The sequence below is a fragment of the Prosopis cineraria genome, unplaced genomic scaffold, assembly GCF_029017545.1.
Source record: "Prosopis cineraria cultivar Desert tree isolate PC_DT_omini unplaced genomic scaffold, ASM2901754v1 PC2, whole genome shotgun sequence".
Lineage (NCBI taxonomy): Eukaryota > Viridiplantae > Streptophyta > Magnoliopsida > Fabales > Fabaceae > Prosopis > Prosopis cineraria.
In genome coordinates this window covers 20237807-20254875 of record NW_026555333.1, presented here as the reverse complement: position 1 = coordinate 20254875, position 17069 = coordinate 20237807, and the positions used below count along the sequence as shown (strand labels likewise).

Here is a 17069-nt window from a genome sequence, read left to right as displayed (position 1 = left end):
AACTTCTTTATAATATTGAAGAAAATGAAGATGTAACTTTTCAATTTTACATTTCTTTACAATTAATATTCATAATAAATTGTTGCTTAGGAATTCAAATGACAATAAATAAATAAAAAGAAATTTTTTAAAAAAAAGCATTAAATACTCTAATTTTATTTTATATTAAGGATAAAAAAAAACTTTCAAATTTTATTTTATATTAAGGATGACAAGGACTACATGACAAAGAGAAAAGCTTGTGAAGTTCGTTCATTGATTATGGACACCAAATGTTTTGAGAATTTATCAAAAAGAAGAAAAGTCAGCATCAGGTACTTAAAAAGTGTTGAAAATTCTCAGCTTCAAATTGCAATCGGCAGGCCTAAATTTGTCGCCCAGTCATTCTATGATGGCTCCATAGCATATAGCAAAAACGAGTTCATGACTAATGACAACACTTTGCATTTGTCAAAATAAAACCCACAATTTTCAATGCAAGATCATTACATCTACCAACCCCAGAGAATATGTACATTGGTAAGCAAGAGGGGGGGGGGGAGGAGAAAGCCATGTGTGAATGCCAAGCCACAATGTCAGCCATCTAATAATTGAACTGAGCAAAATAATATACTGTACAATACATATCAGCCCCCAATTTTTAAAAATAAACAAATTTTAGCCAGTTAGCCTAACATGTACAAAAGCTTGGTCAGGAACCAACTATTCTTGATTCAGCAGCTAAAGTGAGTGAGAAACTTTGGTCAGTAGTAATTACGTTTTGGTTATCAATAATTTTCAACATAGCCTAAGGAAATATTTCTACAAGTATAAATATTTCTACAAGTATAACTGCAAAGTGCTTAATCCAAAGACTATGTTTTCCTCCGTTTATCAGCTGTGCTACAAAGAAAATTTGAAGGAAGCTGAACCTTATTGATCCCGGACTCTGAAGATGATGTGGAACTGGAACTACCATCGTCAGAATCGGAACCATCCACTGGATTTTTATTCAATCGATCAGATGAATTTCCTGGTTCGGGAAACCATTTTCTTTTGAGAGATCTGATCATGTCATTCACTCCCACAGGGCTAGCACTGCTTTTCGGCTTCAATGGTACTGATAAACTCGAACGCCCATTATCAACCGCTGCTGCAATGCCATGAGTTGCTTCCTTTCTATTCAAACTTCCACTTATCATACAGTAGTAGTTGTTGTCGTCGTCATCACTGTCTTCGATCTCGATAACTACTTTTTGTGATCCCGAACTTGCATTAGCTGGCAAAGAAAAGATACGTTAGAACTACATACATGAGAAAAAAGAAGGTTTGCCAAGAAATTGAAGAATATTAGATTCTACAAACGGAATACATTCTTGGTTGTTGCTTCTAGACATTACGGAAATTCCAGCCTTAGATTCTCCCGATGTATCATGTATAACCCATGTAGCTAAAAGAGATGCATGCTAAATATCCGCACCTGATTTTGGAGTGTGTGGGGATTGTCCAGCACTATCATCAGCTGTGAGATGGTTATTTCCACAATCATCTTTATCTTTCTTTCTTTGAGATGGAGAAGTGTCTGAAGCAGTATTTCCAGACTCATTGTTATGCATATCAACTCTATTCTTTTCCTGTTTGTCCATGTCTTCAATACAAACCCCTGGGTAAGTAAGCATCATTAAAATATCAGAGACTATCCACAAGCAGGACTCTCATGACTAAGCTTTCAGGTCAACAACAGAGGCAACCTGAATCCTAATCTCCCAAAATAAGTATTCTTACTTGCTGTCATTCTTCCAATTCATTTGATCAAAAACAAAGCCACAGAAGGCATAAAAGAAGAGAGCAAGTTTAATTGATAATCGATAATAAGTGGTATAGAACATTCATGGCTAAGAAATGCACAGTATATCAAAATTCACGAAAATATTTGCACAAAGCAAATTTCACAGATTTGAAGTACAAAATCACATCAGTTTAACTGAGGCAAGAAGCATTGGAGTCATATAGAAAGCATCAAAGAAGAGAGCCAGTTTAATTTATAATCAATAATAAATGATAAGTACTATAGAACATTCATGACAAAGAAGCGCACAGTATATCAAACTTAAAAAAAAAACATTTGCACAAAGCAAATCTCATCGATTTGAATGCTCATTGTCTTCAGTACACACAGTCACAACAGCTCAATCACTATACATTGAAGAAAATTGAGAGTTAAGAGTACCCTATTCATATGCTTCAAATTTTTACACAGTACCACTGCAAATGGACTACACCTAAGATGGAGTGAAAATAAAATTCCCACTTACCCCTAAATTGAAACTTGCCTCAGTTCTGTTGGTTTTACCACATAAATGTATAACATGAGATCAATTACCAGTGTATTTTCACTAAAAGTGCGAAGGCAAATATCTTCTCCCTATTTTCCTTCAACATATAAAAAGCCTTTCTTGACGTTGTCCTTTAAACTCATAAACGCAAGGTTTGTTATACCACAATAAAAAAAATCTTACTAGTCTCAACCCCATGCACTTGCATAAGAATTATTTTTTAAAAAAATATAATACAGAATTAAATAACTAAATTAATTGTAAGGAAAGACAACAATCAAATTAAGAATAATATATGAACAATAAATAGTAATCGCTCATTCTACTTTCATATAACATAGCGATCCTTCTTGATCAATGCAATGCACCGCATAGACACAATAACTAACTAGTCCATACATACGTCATGTTTTCTTTAAACTAGTCACAAGTATGTTATATCTTGCCCTAATAAAGTAAGAAATATAAATATGCAACACATGCAGCTACCAAAGTGATATTTTTAATCAGAAAACATTAATAAATTGAATCCATCTCAATCATAAACTTTCGAAGAAGCATTAGTCATGCATATCCAAGCAGCAAAAAGAGATGGGAGCTAAATTCAAGTATTCTCACTCACCGTCATTCTCCCAACTAATTTTACCAAAAACAAATCCTTAGAACAATTAAAAGAAGAGAGCCAATTTAATCGATAATGATAATTAATAATAAGTACTATAGAACATTCATGACCACGAAATACACAGTATACTCACGTTCACAGAAGCATTTGTGCAAAACAGACTTGAATGCTTCTTCTCTGCAGTAAACAATCACATCAGCTTAACAGCTATTTCTTCAAAAGAATTGAGTGTTGAGAGTACCCTACAGTTATGTTGCAAGTTGTCTGATGTGTAGAATAGGAAAGAATAGAGAAGAATAGGAGAGAGACGGGAGAGATAGAAGGAACGAGAGAGAATTTTTGAACAGTACTCGGAAAATATTATTTCAAGCATACGGAACAATTACATAGTCTCTTTATATAGGTTCCCCTAGGGTGCTGAATAGGATTAACGGTCACAGTCTAATGGTAACTAACCATTTCTGAATTATCCTCTAATTATACGCTCAAGAACCCTTGACCTCAAGGGTTAGAAATGACAAAACTAGGGTGCTGTTTCTGTAACTGAAACAAAGAAATCCAGCTAGCCTCTTTATCTGGGAGGTTCTTCCATTTCACAAAAACTTCTGTAATAATCCTTCCTTTTCTTCTACCCCTCCATTCATTCAATATTTTTCCTGGAATCAAATCTGAAGGAGATTTTGGCCAATCAAAGGGAGGTGCCGCTGCTTTACCGAAGGATCAGGGCATGATTTGAGTAATGAAACATGAAAAGTGGAGTGAACCCTTGATTCTGGAGGAAATTCCAGCTTATATGCCACTAGCCCTACCTTCTTACAGATTCTATAAGGCCCAAAATATCTTGGGGCTAATTTCTGAGAGCTTCTTGAAGCTGTAGAAATCTGATGATAAGGCTGTAATTTAAGAAATACCCATTGTCCTACCTCAAACTCTATCACTTCTGCGTAAATCTGCTTTCTGCTTCGTTCTATTCACAGCCCTATTGAGATGATATTTCACCATTGCTAAAGTCTCTTCTCTTGCTGAAAAAGTTCTGTCAACAGCTTCCACTACCACATCTCTAGGCAAATATGGAATATGCATAGGAGGAACTAGTCCATACAACAATTCATAAGGAGTAGCTTTTGTAGAAGTGTGATAGGATGTGTTATACTACCACTCTGCTAAAGAAAGCCATTTGTGCCACTCCTTAGGTCTTTCCCAACACATACACCTTAGATAATTTTCCAAACAACGATGAAGCACCTCTGACCACCCATCCATTTGTGGGTGATACGAGGAGGTAAGCTTTTGTTCCACTCCCAAAACCTTCAAAACTTCCCTCCAAAAATTACTGATAAGGAGGAGATCTCTATTGCTAATAATTTCAACCAGTGACCCATGCAACTTGTACACATGGTCTAAAAATTGCTGTGCCAAGGTAGATGCTGTAAAAAGATGAGATAAAGATAAAAAGTGTGCATATTTACTAAAATGATCAATGGTCACCCAAATAGTGTCTTTCCCATTTGATTTGGGCAATCCTTCTATAAAATCCATAGTCACACTCTCTCAAACTCAACTTGGAATAGGTAAAGGCTATAGCAACCCTGGATAAGCCACTAATTCAAACTTACATCTTGACCAAGTATCACAGTGCCTTACAAACTCATTGATGTCATCAAATAATTTTTGCCACCAAAATAACTTTTTGACTGTTTGATAAGTAGCTTGTACACCTGAATGTCCTCCTTGTGGACTTGTATGAAGCCATTCCAATATTTTCTGCCTTAAACTAGGAATATTTCCCACCACTAATCTGCCATTCCTTCTTAAATGCTGACCATCACAGGGATAGTTGCCTTCTCCATCTCCCTTCTGTTGCAAATGAGCTTTTAAAGCTCACAAATCAACATCCTCATCCCAACTCTTTTGGATTTCCAGAAAAAGGAAATCTGAACAAGTCTGCAAAGATACTTCAAAAAACTCACTTTTTGGCATCCTTAAAAGAGCATCAGCTGCATTATTGTCGTTGCCCCTTCTATAATGTATTTCATAATCGTACCCCTTAAGTTTAGTCACCCAATACATTTGAAATGCAGTTTTAAGCTTCTGATCTAACAAGTATTTAAGACTTTGCTGATCAGTTTTAATGATAAACCACCTTCCTTCAAGATATTGATGCCAATGTTCCACAGCTTGTACCACCCCCAACAATTCCTTCTTATAGATAGAGAGATTCAGATGCCTAGGAGCCAAAGCCTTGCTAAAAAAGGCAATAGGTTGACCCTTTTGCATCAGAACAGCACCAATGCCTGAGCTACAAGCATCAGTCTCAACCACAAACACTTGCGAAAAATCTGGAAGAGCAAGAACAGGGGCTGCCACCAGTGTTTTTTTTTATCAACTTTTTGAATGTAACAGCAGCCAATTCTGACCAATGAAAATTATTCTTCTTGAGCAGTTCAGTTAGGGGCTTAGTTAAGGAACCATAACCCCTAACAAACCTCCTATAATAACCCACAAGTCCCAAAAATGATCTTAGTTGTTTTACTATGGTTGGTTCAGGCCAATACATGAGTGCTTTGATCTACTTGGGATCGGTTGAGACAACTCCTCCACTTATAATGTGTCCCAAATATTCTACTTGTGTTGCAGGGAAAGTACACTTGCTTTCCTTCACAAAAAAAAGAGAAAAACAATTTTTCCTTAGAATTTCCAGAACCAAACACAAGTGTCGTGTGTGAGATTCTAAACAGGGACTATAAATCAAAATATCATCAAAGAAAACTAAGACAAATTTTCGTAAATACTCCCTGAATATACTATTCATGGCACCCTGAAAAGTTGTGGGTGCATTAGTGAGCCCAAAAGGCATCACTAACCACTCATAGTGACTTGAATGAGTACGAAAGGCTGTTTTATAAATGTCTATTGGCTCCATCCAAATCTGATGATAACCAGCCGTTAGATCCAGCTTAGTGAACCATTTAGTAGCCCTTAATTCATCCAAAAGCTCTTCCACAAGCGGAATAGGGTATTTATTCTTGACTGTCCTCTTGCTAAGTTCTTTATAATCGATGCACATGCGCCATGATCCATCTTTCTTTTTCACCAACACAATTGGTGAAGAAAATGGTGAGCTACTTTCTTGAATGATTTGAGATTGTAACAGCTCCTTCACCATGTCTTCAATGGCATTCTTTTGAGCTACTGGATATCGGTAAGGCCTTAAATTGACTGGATCAGAACCTTCTTGTAAAATAATAGGATGATTATGGCCCTTTCTCAAAAGGGGAAGAGAATTAGGCTCCTTGAATACATATGAAAATTCCAACAACAATCCTTGAACAGCTTTTTCAGAACCATTCTCCCCTTGCAATTGAAAATAACGCAGCTCTTCATCCTCCTTTTCCACTAATTGCAACATAAATATCTGTCCTCCAGCCTCTAATTTATTTTCAATCTTTTTAAAATCAACAATTTTACACCTTATAAATCCTTGAGACTGCAATTTACATATTTTCCCATTATACCACAAGGTCATGGACAAATTGTCATAATCCCAATAAGCCTGATGGATGGTTTTAAGCCAAGATAAACCTAAAACCATGTCATAGGTCTTGACTTCCATTATCTAAAAGTCTCCTTCAAACTCCTCACCCTGCATCTTCCACTTCACCCCCTTTAAAATCCCATATGGTTTCAATTTTCCACCCCCTGCCACTTCCACTTCTGCCACAAGTTTGAAATCACCCTTCCAACCAAGCTTCCCAGCCAAGTCACAGTCCATGTAGGCATGAGAAGCTCCATTATCTATGAGAATTTGCACTTGCCTTCAACCCACACATCCTGGAATTCTCATAGCAGAGGGTCCCACACTTCCTTGTATGGCATGTAGTGAAATTTGCAAACATTCAGAGTGCTCTAGTACATATTTGAATTTTTCTGGTGCTTTAACTTCTGGATTCATGTCCTCGTCAGCTTCCTTGAACCACTCCTCTTCCAATTCAATGAGTTGCAACTGCATCCTTTGAGTTTGAGAACATAGATGGTCCTTGGAAAAAGGAAAAAGGTTTCCAACAATAGAAACATAAATTTTTGGCTTGTAATTCCTTTACTTCTTCCGCAGTTAGCGTTCATGTGTTGCTGGAATTTATTCATGAAGACCCAGCGCCTGTGTGAGAAGAAACAAAGGCAAAAGAAGCTGTCTTGGGTGCGAAAGGAAGAGAATTTAAGGATTGGACCGTTTTACCCTCACCAAAAGACGACCTAACACTGCCAAATGGAGTCTTCGCATCTCTCCACCTAGTCAACCCTCTCTACTCACTTGGATAAGTATCCAAGACATCCCCTTGCAGTCTCAACTCTGAATTTCAAACTCACTAAAGCTAACACTGTCTCGACTCTGTGCCAAGTGTCTTCGTCTGTGCTTTCTGGCGATTCACCTCATGCGTACGTGCTATATTTCTCGCTTCTCGTAATGTTCTTGGTTTAAACATCCAAACCTGAGCTACAAATGCTTCCTCCAAGCCCGCTGTATATGTTTGAACCAAATAGTCTTCTGAAAGTCTAATCTTGCAGGCGATGGCATCAAACTCATCATTGAATTCCTCAAGAGAACCTGTTTGTCGAAGCCTGATGAGATCTTCCATGGGAGCCTCATAGGTAGGTCCAAATCTCTGCTTCAATTCTTCCACATATTCCTCCCAAGTCTATCGGCCACCTTCGTCTGACATAGTAAGTCCTTGATGCCATTGCCATACCTTCTCATCAAGGTGCAAACTTGCCATAAGCATCTTCCAATCTTCAAGTGTGTTGTCTATTTGAAAATAGAATTCACACTTCAAGATCCATCCCAAGATATCACTTCTTTAGAATTTGAAAAACTCCATTTTTGTAAAACGCGTGCGAGGCTAGTGCTCATGGTTTTTGGTCTTGGTCGTCCTTTACGCTGATTGTGACTTGCACGTCCTTTATCGGATATATCAATACGATCACATACTATTTGAGCAACCTGATTGGTGAGAGCTTGCATGTCACATGGGAGATCAGCCAGCTTGGCAAAAGTGTCTTCCAGTGCACGAAGTTGGTCCTCATTGTTATCTGCCATGGTATGTTGCAATCTTTGTGATCTTGTTTTAGGCATACAGGTCGAGCACCGCCAGCTCTGATACCACTGATGTGTAAAATAGAAAAGAATAGAGAAGAATAGGAGAGAGACAAGAGAGATAGAAGGAAAGAGAGAGAATTTTTGAATAGTACTCGAAAAATATTATTTCAAGCATACTAAACAATTACATAAAGTCTCTTTATATAGGTTCTCCTAGGGTGCTGAATAGGATTAACGATCACAATCTAACGATAACTAACTGTTTCTGAATTATCCTCTAATTATCAAACACAGTTCCATGACAAATAGGCAGCATTGTAGATGGAGAGAAAAATTCGCAACTACCCCTGCATTAAACATGGCCTTACACTGCCTTTCTTTTACCTCCTAATTCCTAAACATATGACTAATGATTTAGTTCCCAAAGCATCTTAACTAAAGTTTCAAACAGAGGATAAGTAAATATCTTGGCTTTTTTACCAACATACAACAAATAGTAAAAAAGAAAATTATCGAAATGCTACACCGTGGAAAATATTTACCCAAATGCTACATTGAAAATCATTCATACCGAAAACAAGTTTGTTGCTATGAAGAAATTGTTCAAGCCAAGAGCAATTTTATAATCAAAAATTATTTTTTTATTCAATGAAAGGTGAAATCATTCACTAGGTAAACGATTTCAGCTTTTTTATTGATGTGATATTTTATTCACTATTAACTGTGAAAATCTCTACTTTCCTTTCTTGCTTTGTTTTTCCTATGTGATTCATTTAAGCATGAGATAGAATGGCCGTTTACTATTGTTAATGCCCTTCTGGCCTTCAAGTTTGATAGAACATTTAAGTACATACAATGGTATTAAAGATATACCCAATAATAGATCTAACATATTAGTAGTAGCACTAGGTATGTGGTAAGTTTTTTACATTCTTCCACTAGTACCATCTTTTTTCCTTATAAAAAATTGTGATAATAAAATAATGTCTTATTGTTTATTGAGTTAACGGTCAAAAATGTCCCTGAAGTACACACGAAGGGTCACAAATGACTCTAAACTTAACTTGAGATCAATTTTATCCCTCAACTTTAAAAAATTTGTTGACCGTACCCCTGACGTTTATTTCCAATTATGTAGGTCCCACATTTGAAATTTTTTAATATAAAATATTATATAGTAGGTCCCACCATTTTTTTTATATTTTTTATAGCATCAAAATCTCTCTCTCCTCCATTCATCTCTCTCTGTCTCCGTCTATCTATCTCTCCTTCATCTCATGCCAACCAATAAGAGTTTCATCTTTGCGTTTCCATCTCTCTATCACACCTTCTCTCCTTCATCTCCTTTAATTCACGGCTTACTAGTGAGAGCTTGTTGGCTTTGCTTTGTTACAAGTCACGAGTTTGATTCTGCAAGAGAGGTGAAGCACTCATGAACTCACCATGGGCTCTATACGCAGCGTCGTTGAATATGTCATGAGAAATGTACATGATGCTTATTACTACTAGTAGTCCTATGCACTTAGTAGCACCGATATTGTGGCCATTAGAGTCGATCCCATGATCGTGTTCCTTAGCGACTAAACCCACATAGAGCATGATCACATTGATCATCTACAACAGGGTCTGCCATGGATGCTCTACTTGCTTTGATACTTCACTCACCACCGCCAGCGCGTTGGACTCCTCTTACGTTGATCGCTTCATGTGACAAAGTTTTGACATTGATGGAAGTAAATCATATTCACACCCACGTTACTACTAACCTCTTCTTCAATAGCCTTGAAAGAACAAAAACCTATAACATGGGGATGAGTTACAACAAATTCATCGTCCTCTCTTCTCACAAACTCATCGACCAAGGCAAGGGATTATGTCAGAGATCCATCTCTCTCTCACTCTCACTCTGTTGATCTTCATAGCCTTCTGCAACAAAACCAGTTTCGAACAGATTGAGTTGCAAAGAGAGGGAGAGAAGACAGAGAGATGCTAACGGGGTCATCAGTGGTTACGGAAGAAGATTGAACAAAACACATCACATGTAGTGGAGCTTGCTCTGTTTTATGATTGTAAAATAGAGCATGCTCCCTCACCTTCATTCTTGGGACACGAACAAAAGAGATGAGTGTGTTCATTCTTCATAAAAGAAATGAAAAGAAAGTGGAATCATGAATATAAAAGATATTGATAGAGATATACATATACATATATATATATATATAAATAGTAAATGAATAACAATTTTTGCGTTCACATGCATTCAAGGACAACAAACATGATGGAGGAGAGAGATTGATAAGAAGGAGATGAAAAGAGAGTGTAAGGAGTGGGGAGAGAGAGAAGAAAAGAAAGTAGGGAGGAGACACAGAAGAGAGAGGGGATAGAGGAGAGAAAGAGAGAGTTGGGAGGAGAGAGAATTTTTTTATATTATAAAAAATATTTCAAAAATGGTGGGACCCTCTATTAAATATTTTATAAAAAATATTAAAAATTTCAAATGTGAGACCCACGTAATTGGAAATAAATATCAGGGGTACGATCATCAAATTTTCTACAATTGAGGGATAAAACTGACCCTAAATTAAGTTTAGAGTTATTTGTGGCCTTTCGTGTATATTTCAAGGATAATTTTAACCCTTAACCCTTGTTTATTTTAGGTTGACATAACAGAGGATTTATACTGTCTAATGATTAATATTCATTCAAAATGCTCTCATTACATTGATTATCAAAATAGGATTGCTCACAACCAATGTAACATCTTACTTGTAATGAGAGAACAATAATTTAATAGGAACCCTCAGCATGCTCTACCAAGAGTTGAGTTGCCTCGTCTACAAATTTCTAGATATAGATTGAGTAAATAATGTGGTAACTATTTATCTATCCAACCACCAATTGAAAATAAAAATGTAGGGAAATAAGAGCCTCAAAATTTAGTCAATCCCATTACATGCCAGCCTATCATTATCATCACCCCCTTTCACCTCTCCCAATCCTATTCAAATTGAGCCTCATTACGTACCACTCTCATCATCATCATCGCTTTTCAACTCACCCACTCCTACTCAATGGTACTAGTGAAAGAAAGTGAAAAACTTACCGCATACCCAGTAGTACTACTAATACGTTAGATCCATTGTTAGGTATGTCTTTAATACCATTACAGGTACTTAGATTTTCTATCAAACTCTTCAAGTGCCGGAGGAGCATTAACAATAGTAAGTGGCCATTTATCTCATGCTTAAATGAATTATGCAGGAAAAGCAAAACAAGAAGGAAAAGCAAATATTCTTACAATTAACAATGAATAATATGTCACATCAATAAAAAAAGCTGAAATCGTTCACCCAGTGAACGATTTCATTTTTCATTTATTAAAAAAATAATTTTCAATTATAAAATTGTTCTTGACTTGAACATTTTTTCATACCCACAAACTCATTCTCCGTATGAACGATTTTCGGTGTGGCATTTGGGTAAATATTTTCCATAGTAAAGCATTTCGATAATTTTTTTTTTATTGTTTGCAATATATTGGTAAAAAAACCTAAATATCTTCCCTCGTTTTCCCTCCAATATAACAAACTATTGGAGCCAATCAATCACTTGTTCACTACCATTATAAATGTTATGTTTTCTGGAAACTAATCTCAGTACCGAAAAAAAGAAAGTAAACTAATCACATATAGCCTTAACAAAGCAAGAAATGTCAAGGTGCCAGATAATGCACCTACCACGTTGAGATATTTAACCCGAAAACGTTGCTAAATTAAAATTGAATTCAACCTATCATTTCTATCACATATAAAAATTTCGCAAGCCAGAATCAGCCATGCGTACCAAAGCAGCAAAGGAGATACATGCTAAACTTCCATACCTGATGCACCAAGCACAGCATTGTTTGGCGACTCTGAGGATTGCCCAGTGACTGCATTGGTATTTCCACGTTCATTGTCACATATATCAACACCATCCTTTTCGCCCGTGACTTTATCAGAAACCACTGGATCAGTGTTCCCTCGAATGCCAGACAGTTCCTCAGCTTTTCCTCTAGTTCCCACAAGAGTATCTCCATCCACGAACGAGTTCGTACCTTTCTCTACTATCAAAAGCCGTTCACAGAACTCCTCAAATTTCCTCTTCCAAGACTCCACTACTGATTCAGCCCTGCGATTTTCAGCCTCCAATTTAGCGTTCTTAATTCTCAGCTCAGCAACAGTATTTTCAAGGTCCAAATCATTATTCTTCTTCACCGACTCCAGCAGTCTCTCATACCTCTCTTCAGCATTCTTCCTCTCCTCACATTGCTCCTTACATTTCTTCAATTCATCTTCAACGTTCATCCTCACCAACGTCTCCAACTCCAATTTCTCAGTCAGTGCCTTAATCTCGGCCTTCAGTTTGGCTTCCTTCTCAACCAAGACCTCCTCCACATGATCATAATCAGCCATACGAAATGCAGTTCGCAAATTCGAAATCAAGTCTGTTATACTAAGCCCCATTAAATATTCTCTGTCTCCATTGCCATCGAACGCAAGTGGTGGGGCAGAACGAGGTTCCATGTCAACGCTAGAAGGACCAGAACGCGTAAGATTAGAGAACGTAGCCAAAGAGTCGCTTGACTGACTCTCGAACGAAACCGGTTCCTCTGAATCAGCAGCAACCAGGTCCCACTACTTTAATCACAACCGTCAGATACATCCGACACTCAAAAATCAGCCACGTCATCAAGCAAAGCAAAGACCAAAAAAATGGCGGAAGCACTTGCAGAAAAAAAAAAGTGAAGCAAAAGCAGTGAGAAATGAAGCAAGCACTTTGATTAATATTACCCAAGAAAGCGACGAAAAACTACGCTATTTTCATATCACGCTGTCTCCAACCTTTCTGAAGGAACCGTTCTACAAATGAAAAATAGTGAAGTCACTGATCCTGTGGTAAGCCGTCGAAACGCCGTCTCGGGCCGTGGTATCTGTCAGAGATGGGAAGTTCGACGCAGCAGGCACTATTTTAATCGTAACAGGATTTTCAAATCCCTATCTCCATAAAGCTACGGAATATCAAAAGGATTTAATCAATCAAAATATTAAAACTAGGTTTCAATCGGATTGGGAGGATACGAGGAGATATAATTTGTAATGCATGGTGATGATTGATCCAGAATAGAAAGGCAAAGAAGAAAATTAACAATTTAAAGCGAAAACAAAAAAAAATTAACCAGCAGGATCACCGCTTTAATTGAGAAAGCTAAGGGTGTGTTTGGTTTACCTCTCAAATAAGCGGTGGGTTTGGAAGAGCGTTTTCGCAGAAGCTGATAGGAAGTGCTTTTTCACGGACGTGCAGTGGTGGTGAGTGGAATGCTGGTGTCAGATTCTAGTCTCTTCTCCTTATCTTCATCCCGATCGCTACTCGCCGTCTCTTCCTTGCTCTGTCTTCAGTCTTCACAGAGCCGTGGTTGCCGTCCGTTCTGCTCGCCGGTTCTGGATCTGGATATATTTATAGTCGACGAAAAGTAAGAGCTGCACTGAGCTAAGAGAAGAAGGAGCTAAGTACAGGGAGAATTATTCACATACAAAGACAAATATGAAATTATATTTTATACCAAAAAACAAAAAGATAAATATAAAATTATTTATTAAACAAATGGCTATTATATTTTATTAACAAATAATTATGTATTGATTTTTATTAATGAATAATTTTTTTAGAAATCTTGAATTTAATTCTTCCTATTTTATATTACATAATGTAATATTATAACAATTTATCTGCTTTTAAATATTCTATTCTATTCTAAATTATAAAATAATTATTGATTATTGATATTTGCTCATATAATTATAATTATAGTGTAATGATCTAAATTTTTAAATTACACAAATTTTTATCTCAATTGATATTTTATTTAATTATTTTAATTCTATGATAAATGAAGATTAGTGGCTTAATAAAATCAATGTTAGAAGCTTATCTAAAAGTTCAGAGTTTGAATCATATTGCGCAAAAGTTTGTCTTTAATTTGTTTTAAAGTTTGGAAAAATTACCAAAGCACTTGTGTCTTTTATGTAATAATAGAAAAAGTTGTGCCACTTTTTGTCATTTTTCCAATTTTTCATTTTGTCTAGATTTTTCCTTCTCTTCTCGATCATTCAAATAACAGAGCATGAGAGAGGGAGGGATCATGTCAGTTCTTTACAGCTCTTCTCCTCTTCCCTGTCGCATCTCCTTCGACCCCACAATCAGCTCTCTTCTTCCTCGCCATCGCGTCCGCCGCTAGGAGAGTGCCATCGCCGGAATCTTGCCTTGGCCACCACCCTGTTTCTTTTTTATTTTATTTTTTTTCTCTACTTCACTGCTGATCCTTTCTCCTTCTCGTCTCTCAACGACGTAAGCTTCTTCCTTCTTCATGGCGTCATTTATGTGCTGGAGTATGGAACTCGCCCTTCCTCTTCCTTGTTCGTGATGCTGTTATGGTTTGAAGGAATTTTAAATTTTTCTCTTGCTTTGTGGTGGTTGATTGAGGTGAGGACCTTTGAATTTTTCCCTTCCTCGTTGATTTGTGTGTATAATTAAGAGGTAGAGATTGTAAAATTTTTCCTTTGTTCTTCACTCTGTTACCATGTGCATTTAATGGGGAGGGCAAGTTAATTTCAAATTAAAAATTTTGAAATCAAGAGTAAGATAAAGATGGATGGATTTGGTATCCTCAGAGTTAAAAATTAATTTTTGTTAGAGGAATTTATTGTGGGAAGCTGTATTAATTCAAATATTTTCTTAAAGCTCAAGTTTGACTTAAGAATTAAAGGATGAGGAGAAATTAATACTAAGAGAATTTGAATTTGTAATGAACATGTATGGGTGCTGCCAAAATATTTGTAGAAATGCTTGAAAAAAGAAATTTATAAAAATAATGTAACTAAATTAGTATAATATAGTTTGGAGGAATATATGTGCAAAAAGTGACTTGATCTATTGATTGAAATTTAAAAATATGAAAATAAGAGAAAGGATTACATATGATACTTGTATAATATTTTATTAAGTCTAAAGGAAACATATGAATGATTGATTGGCTTATTATGGTTTATAGTTGAGAATGGGCCATAAGGAGGTACAAGAATGAATTAAGATTTTTCAAATGGTTTAACTAACTCAAGTGCATTTGGAGCATAATTACTTAGAGTATTATCTATGATATTATTCGAAGTGAATTTAAATTCTTACTAAGTGATTGAAAAATTACTTGATAAATGATTTTAGAATTATGATTTATTTATCAGAAATTAATGGCATCGTTAGAATTAAAATAAAAAGATAAGAGAAGTAAGCTTTAGAATTCTTGAAAAACTCTCAGGTGAATGGGTAGTGTCCTAAATAATTTCTTACAAAGTATTTATAAAATTTCTTTATTTGAATTTTTATAGCATTTCTTTATAAGTTGTATAAATATTCTTGTTAATTTTATTTTTATAATTTATGCAATTCTTTTTACTTACCTCACTTTTATATTAATTGGTTTATTATAGAATCTACTTTATTTTCATTAAGCATTATGCTATTATTAAAAAAATGTTTAGATATGATACGTTATTAACTGACTATTTATTCTAAAGATTTCTATTTTTTAAATTTTATAATTTATATGATAGTTGTTAATACGGTGATTCGTGCATGGAGAACAATGAAAAAAAATTTGATAGTTGAGTATTATAATTTGAAAGGAATGGTTTTCAATGAATGTTTCAAACTCATGCAAGCTTGATTTAATTAGAGGGACTGAGTTTAGAATACTGGATACTAACGGCAGTTCCGTTAGCCCTTGGTGTGCCATGATACACCTAGCTAGCAGGGTGCATTGGAGGTGCTAAACTCGTGTGCAAGCCAACACACGTGGCATGGATGATGTAATTTCGTGGATATAATTCACGCCTGTTAATTGTTCTAACGTCTCGCTAAAGAAGGGATTTTAAAACTATTTTTTTTAAATTTAATCTTAGGAAGTCAACTTCTGTATTTTTACTAAATGTGGATTTTGTATTGAGTAATATATATATATATATATATATATATCCCAAGATGTTTAAGTATGTGTTGAAATTTAATAATTTGAAATTTAAAATTTTAATAATTTTATTTGTATTTATATATTCTTGATTTATATTATCTTTAATTGATTATTTTAGTAAATTTATAATTGGCTCATTGATTTCTTTTCATCATTTCTTTCAACTATGAATCGGGACGCTACTCATCGAAAAAATTTTCTTTGATATCAGATATTGAAATTGACCCTGCATCTCCTGCTGATTACTGAGGGACATAATTGTTTTTGAAACCGTAGAAGTATGTGTTAATTACTTTTGAAGTAAATTTATTTTATATTATAAAATTATAACTTAGTGCTCCACGTATACCGTAGTAAGGTTCTAGTTTTATTTTGTTAATATATAATCTGCTGGTGTGAAGCTATTTTACTTTGTTGGCATGAGTGGCTAGTTTTGTTATTGTAGGAATTTGGAGAGATTCAAATTATAGAGGAGATTTTGCTGAAATTTTTACAAAATATTTAAGACTACAAACTTTATACATATAAACTATATATCAATAATTCAACTTACTTTTTAGTTAATTAAGGCTTGTGAATGTGAGATTATCTTATATTCTATGTCGATTATACCTTTAATATTGAGGGTGTGACATATAATATATAAATATATCAATAGAAATTAGCTATCAATTTAGCTGATTCATGTATTTCTTTAAAATTTAAAAAGATAAGAAAGAATTTAAATATTTAGAAGAGATAAAGAAAAATCATAACAAAAAACTAAGATTTTTAATTTATCAATTTATTTTAGAGTATCTATTTTAAAAAATTTGTAATTTAAAGTTTATTATTTTTTAAAAAATATTAAATGAGTCACAAAAATATATATTAAGAAATTCATGTCATTTTTTATCATTATATATTCACACTGATTTCTGAATCAGGTCAACCAAAAAAAAATTCAATTTGTCTAATTAATTTTTTAAAAAA

The 17069-nt window shown here is 35.1% G+C and overlaps 1 protein-coding gene across 8 annotated transcripts; it reads right to left on the bottom strand.

Moving 5' to 3' along the window:
* Positions 1 to 556: 556 nt before the first annotated feature.
* LOC129303243 (uncharacterized) lies at positions 557 to 13572 on the bottom strand. 8 transcript variants are annotated; one of them, XM_054942429.1, is made up of 6 exons: positions 13301 to 13572; positions 12865 to 13082; positions 11913 to 12711; positions 3074 to 3117; positions 1460 to 1642; positions 1087 to 1258 (listed from the first exon to the last, which is right to left on the bottom strand). In XM_054942429.1, exons 3-6 carry the CDS (start codon positions 12595 to 12597, stop codon positions 1229 to 1231), a joined length of 942 nt encoding a protein of 313 aa, XP_054798404.1. In that variant the 5' UTR covers positions 12598 to 12711; positions 12865 to 13082; positions 13301 to 13572; the 3' UTR covers positions 1087 to 1228. The 8 variants fall into 8 exon arrangements, with proteins under 8 accessions (XP_054798397.1, XP_054798398.1, XP_054798399.1 ...); XM_054942422.1 differs by lacking the exon at positions 3074 to 3117 and having other exon boundaries at positions 557 to 1258; positions 13301 to 13569; XM_054942423.1 differs by lacking the exon at positions 3074 to 3117 and having other exon boundaries at positions 557 to 1258; positions 11913 to 12708; positions 13301 to 13569.
* Positions 13573 to 17069: the final 3497 nt, after the last annotated feature.

Coding starts and splice junctions, on each gene's coding strand:
- LOC129303243 (XM_054942422.1), bottom strand. CDS start 12,597: ATGGAACCTCGTTCTGCCCCACCACTTGCGTTCGATGGCAATGGAGAC. Junction 1,643..11,912: donor TGCTGTGCTTGGTGCATCAG/GTATGGAAGTTT, acceptor TTACTTACCCAG/GGGTTTGTATTGAAGACATG. Junction 1,259..1,459: donor CCCACACACTCCAAAATCAG/GTGCGGATATTT, acceptor TTTCTTTGCCAG/CTAATGCAAGTTCGGGATCA.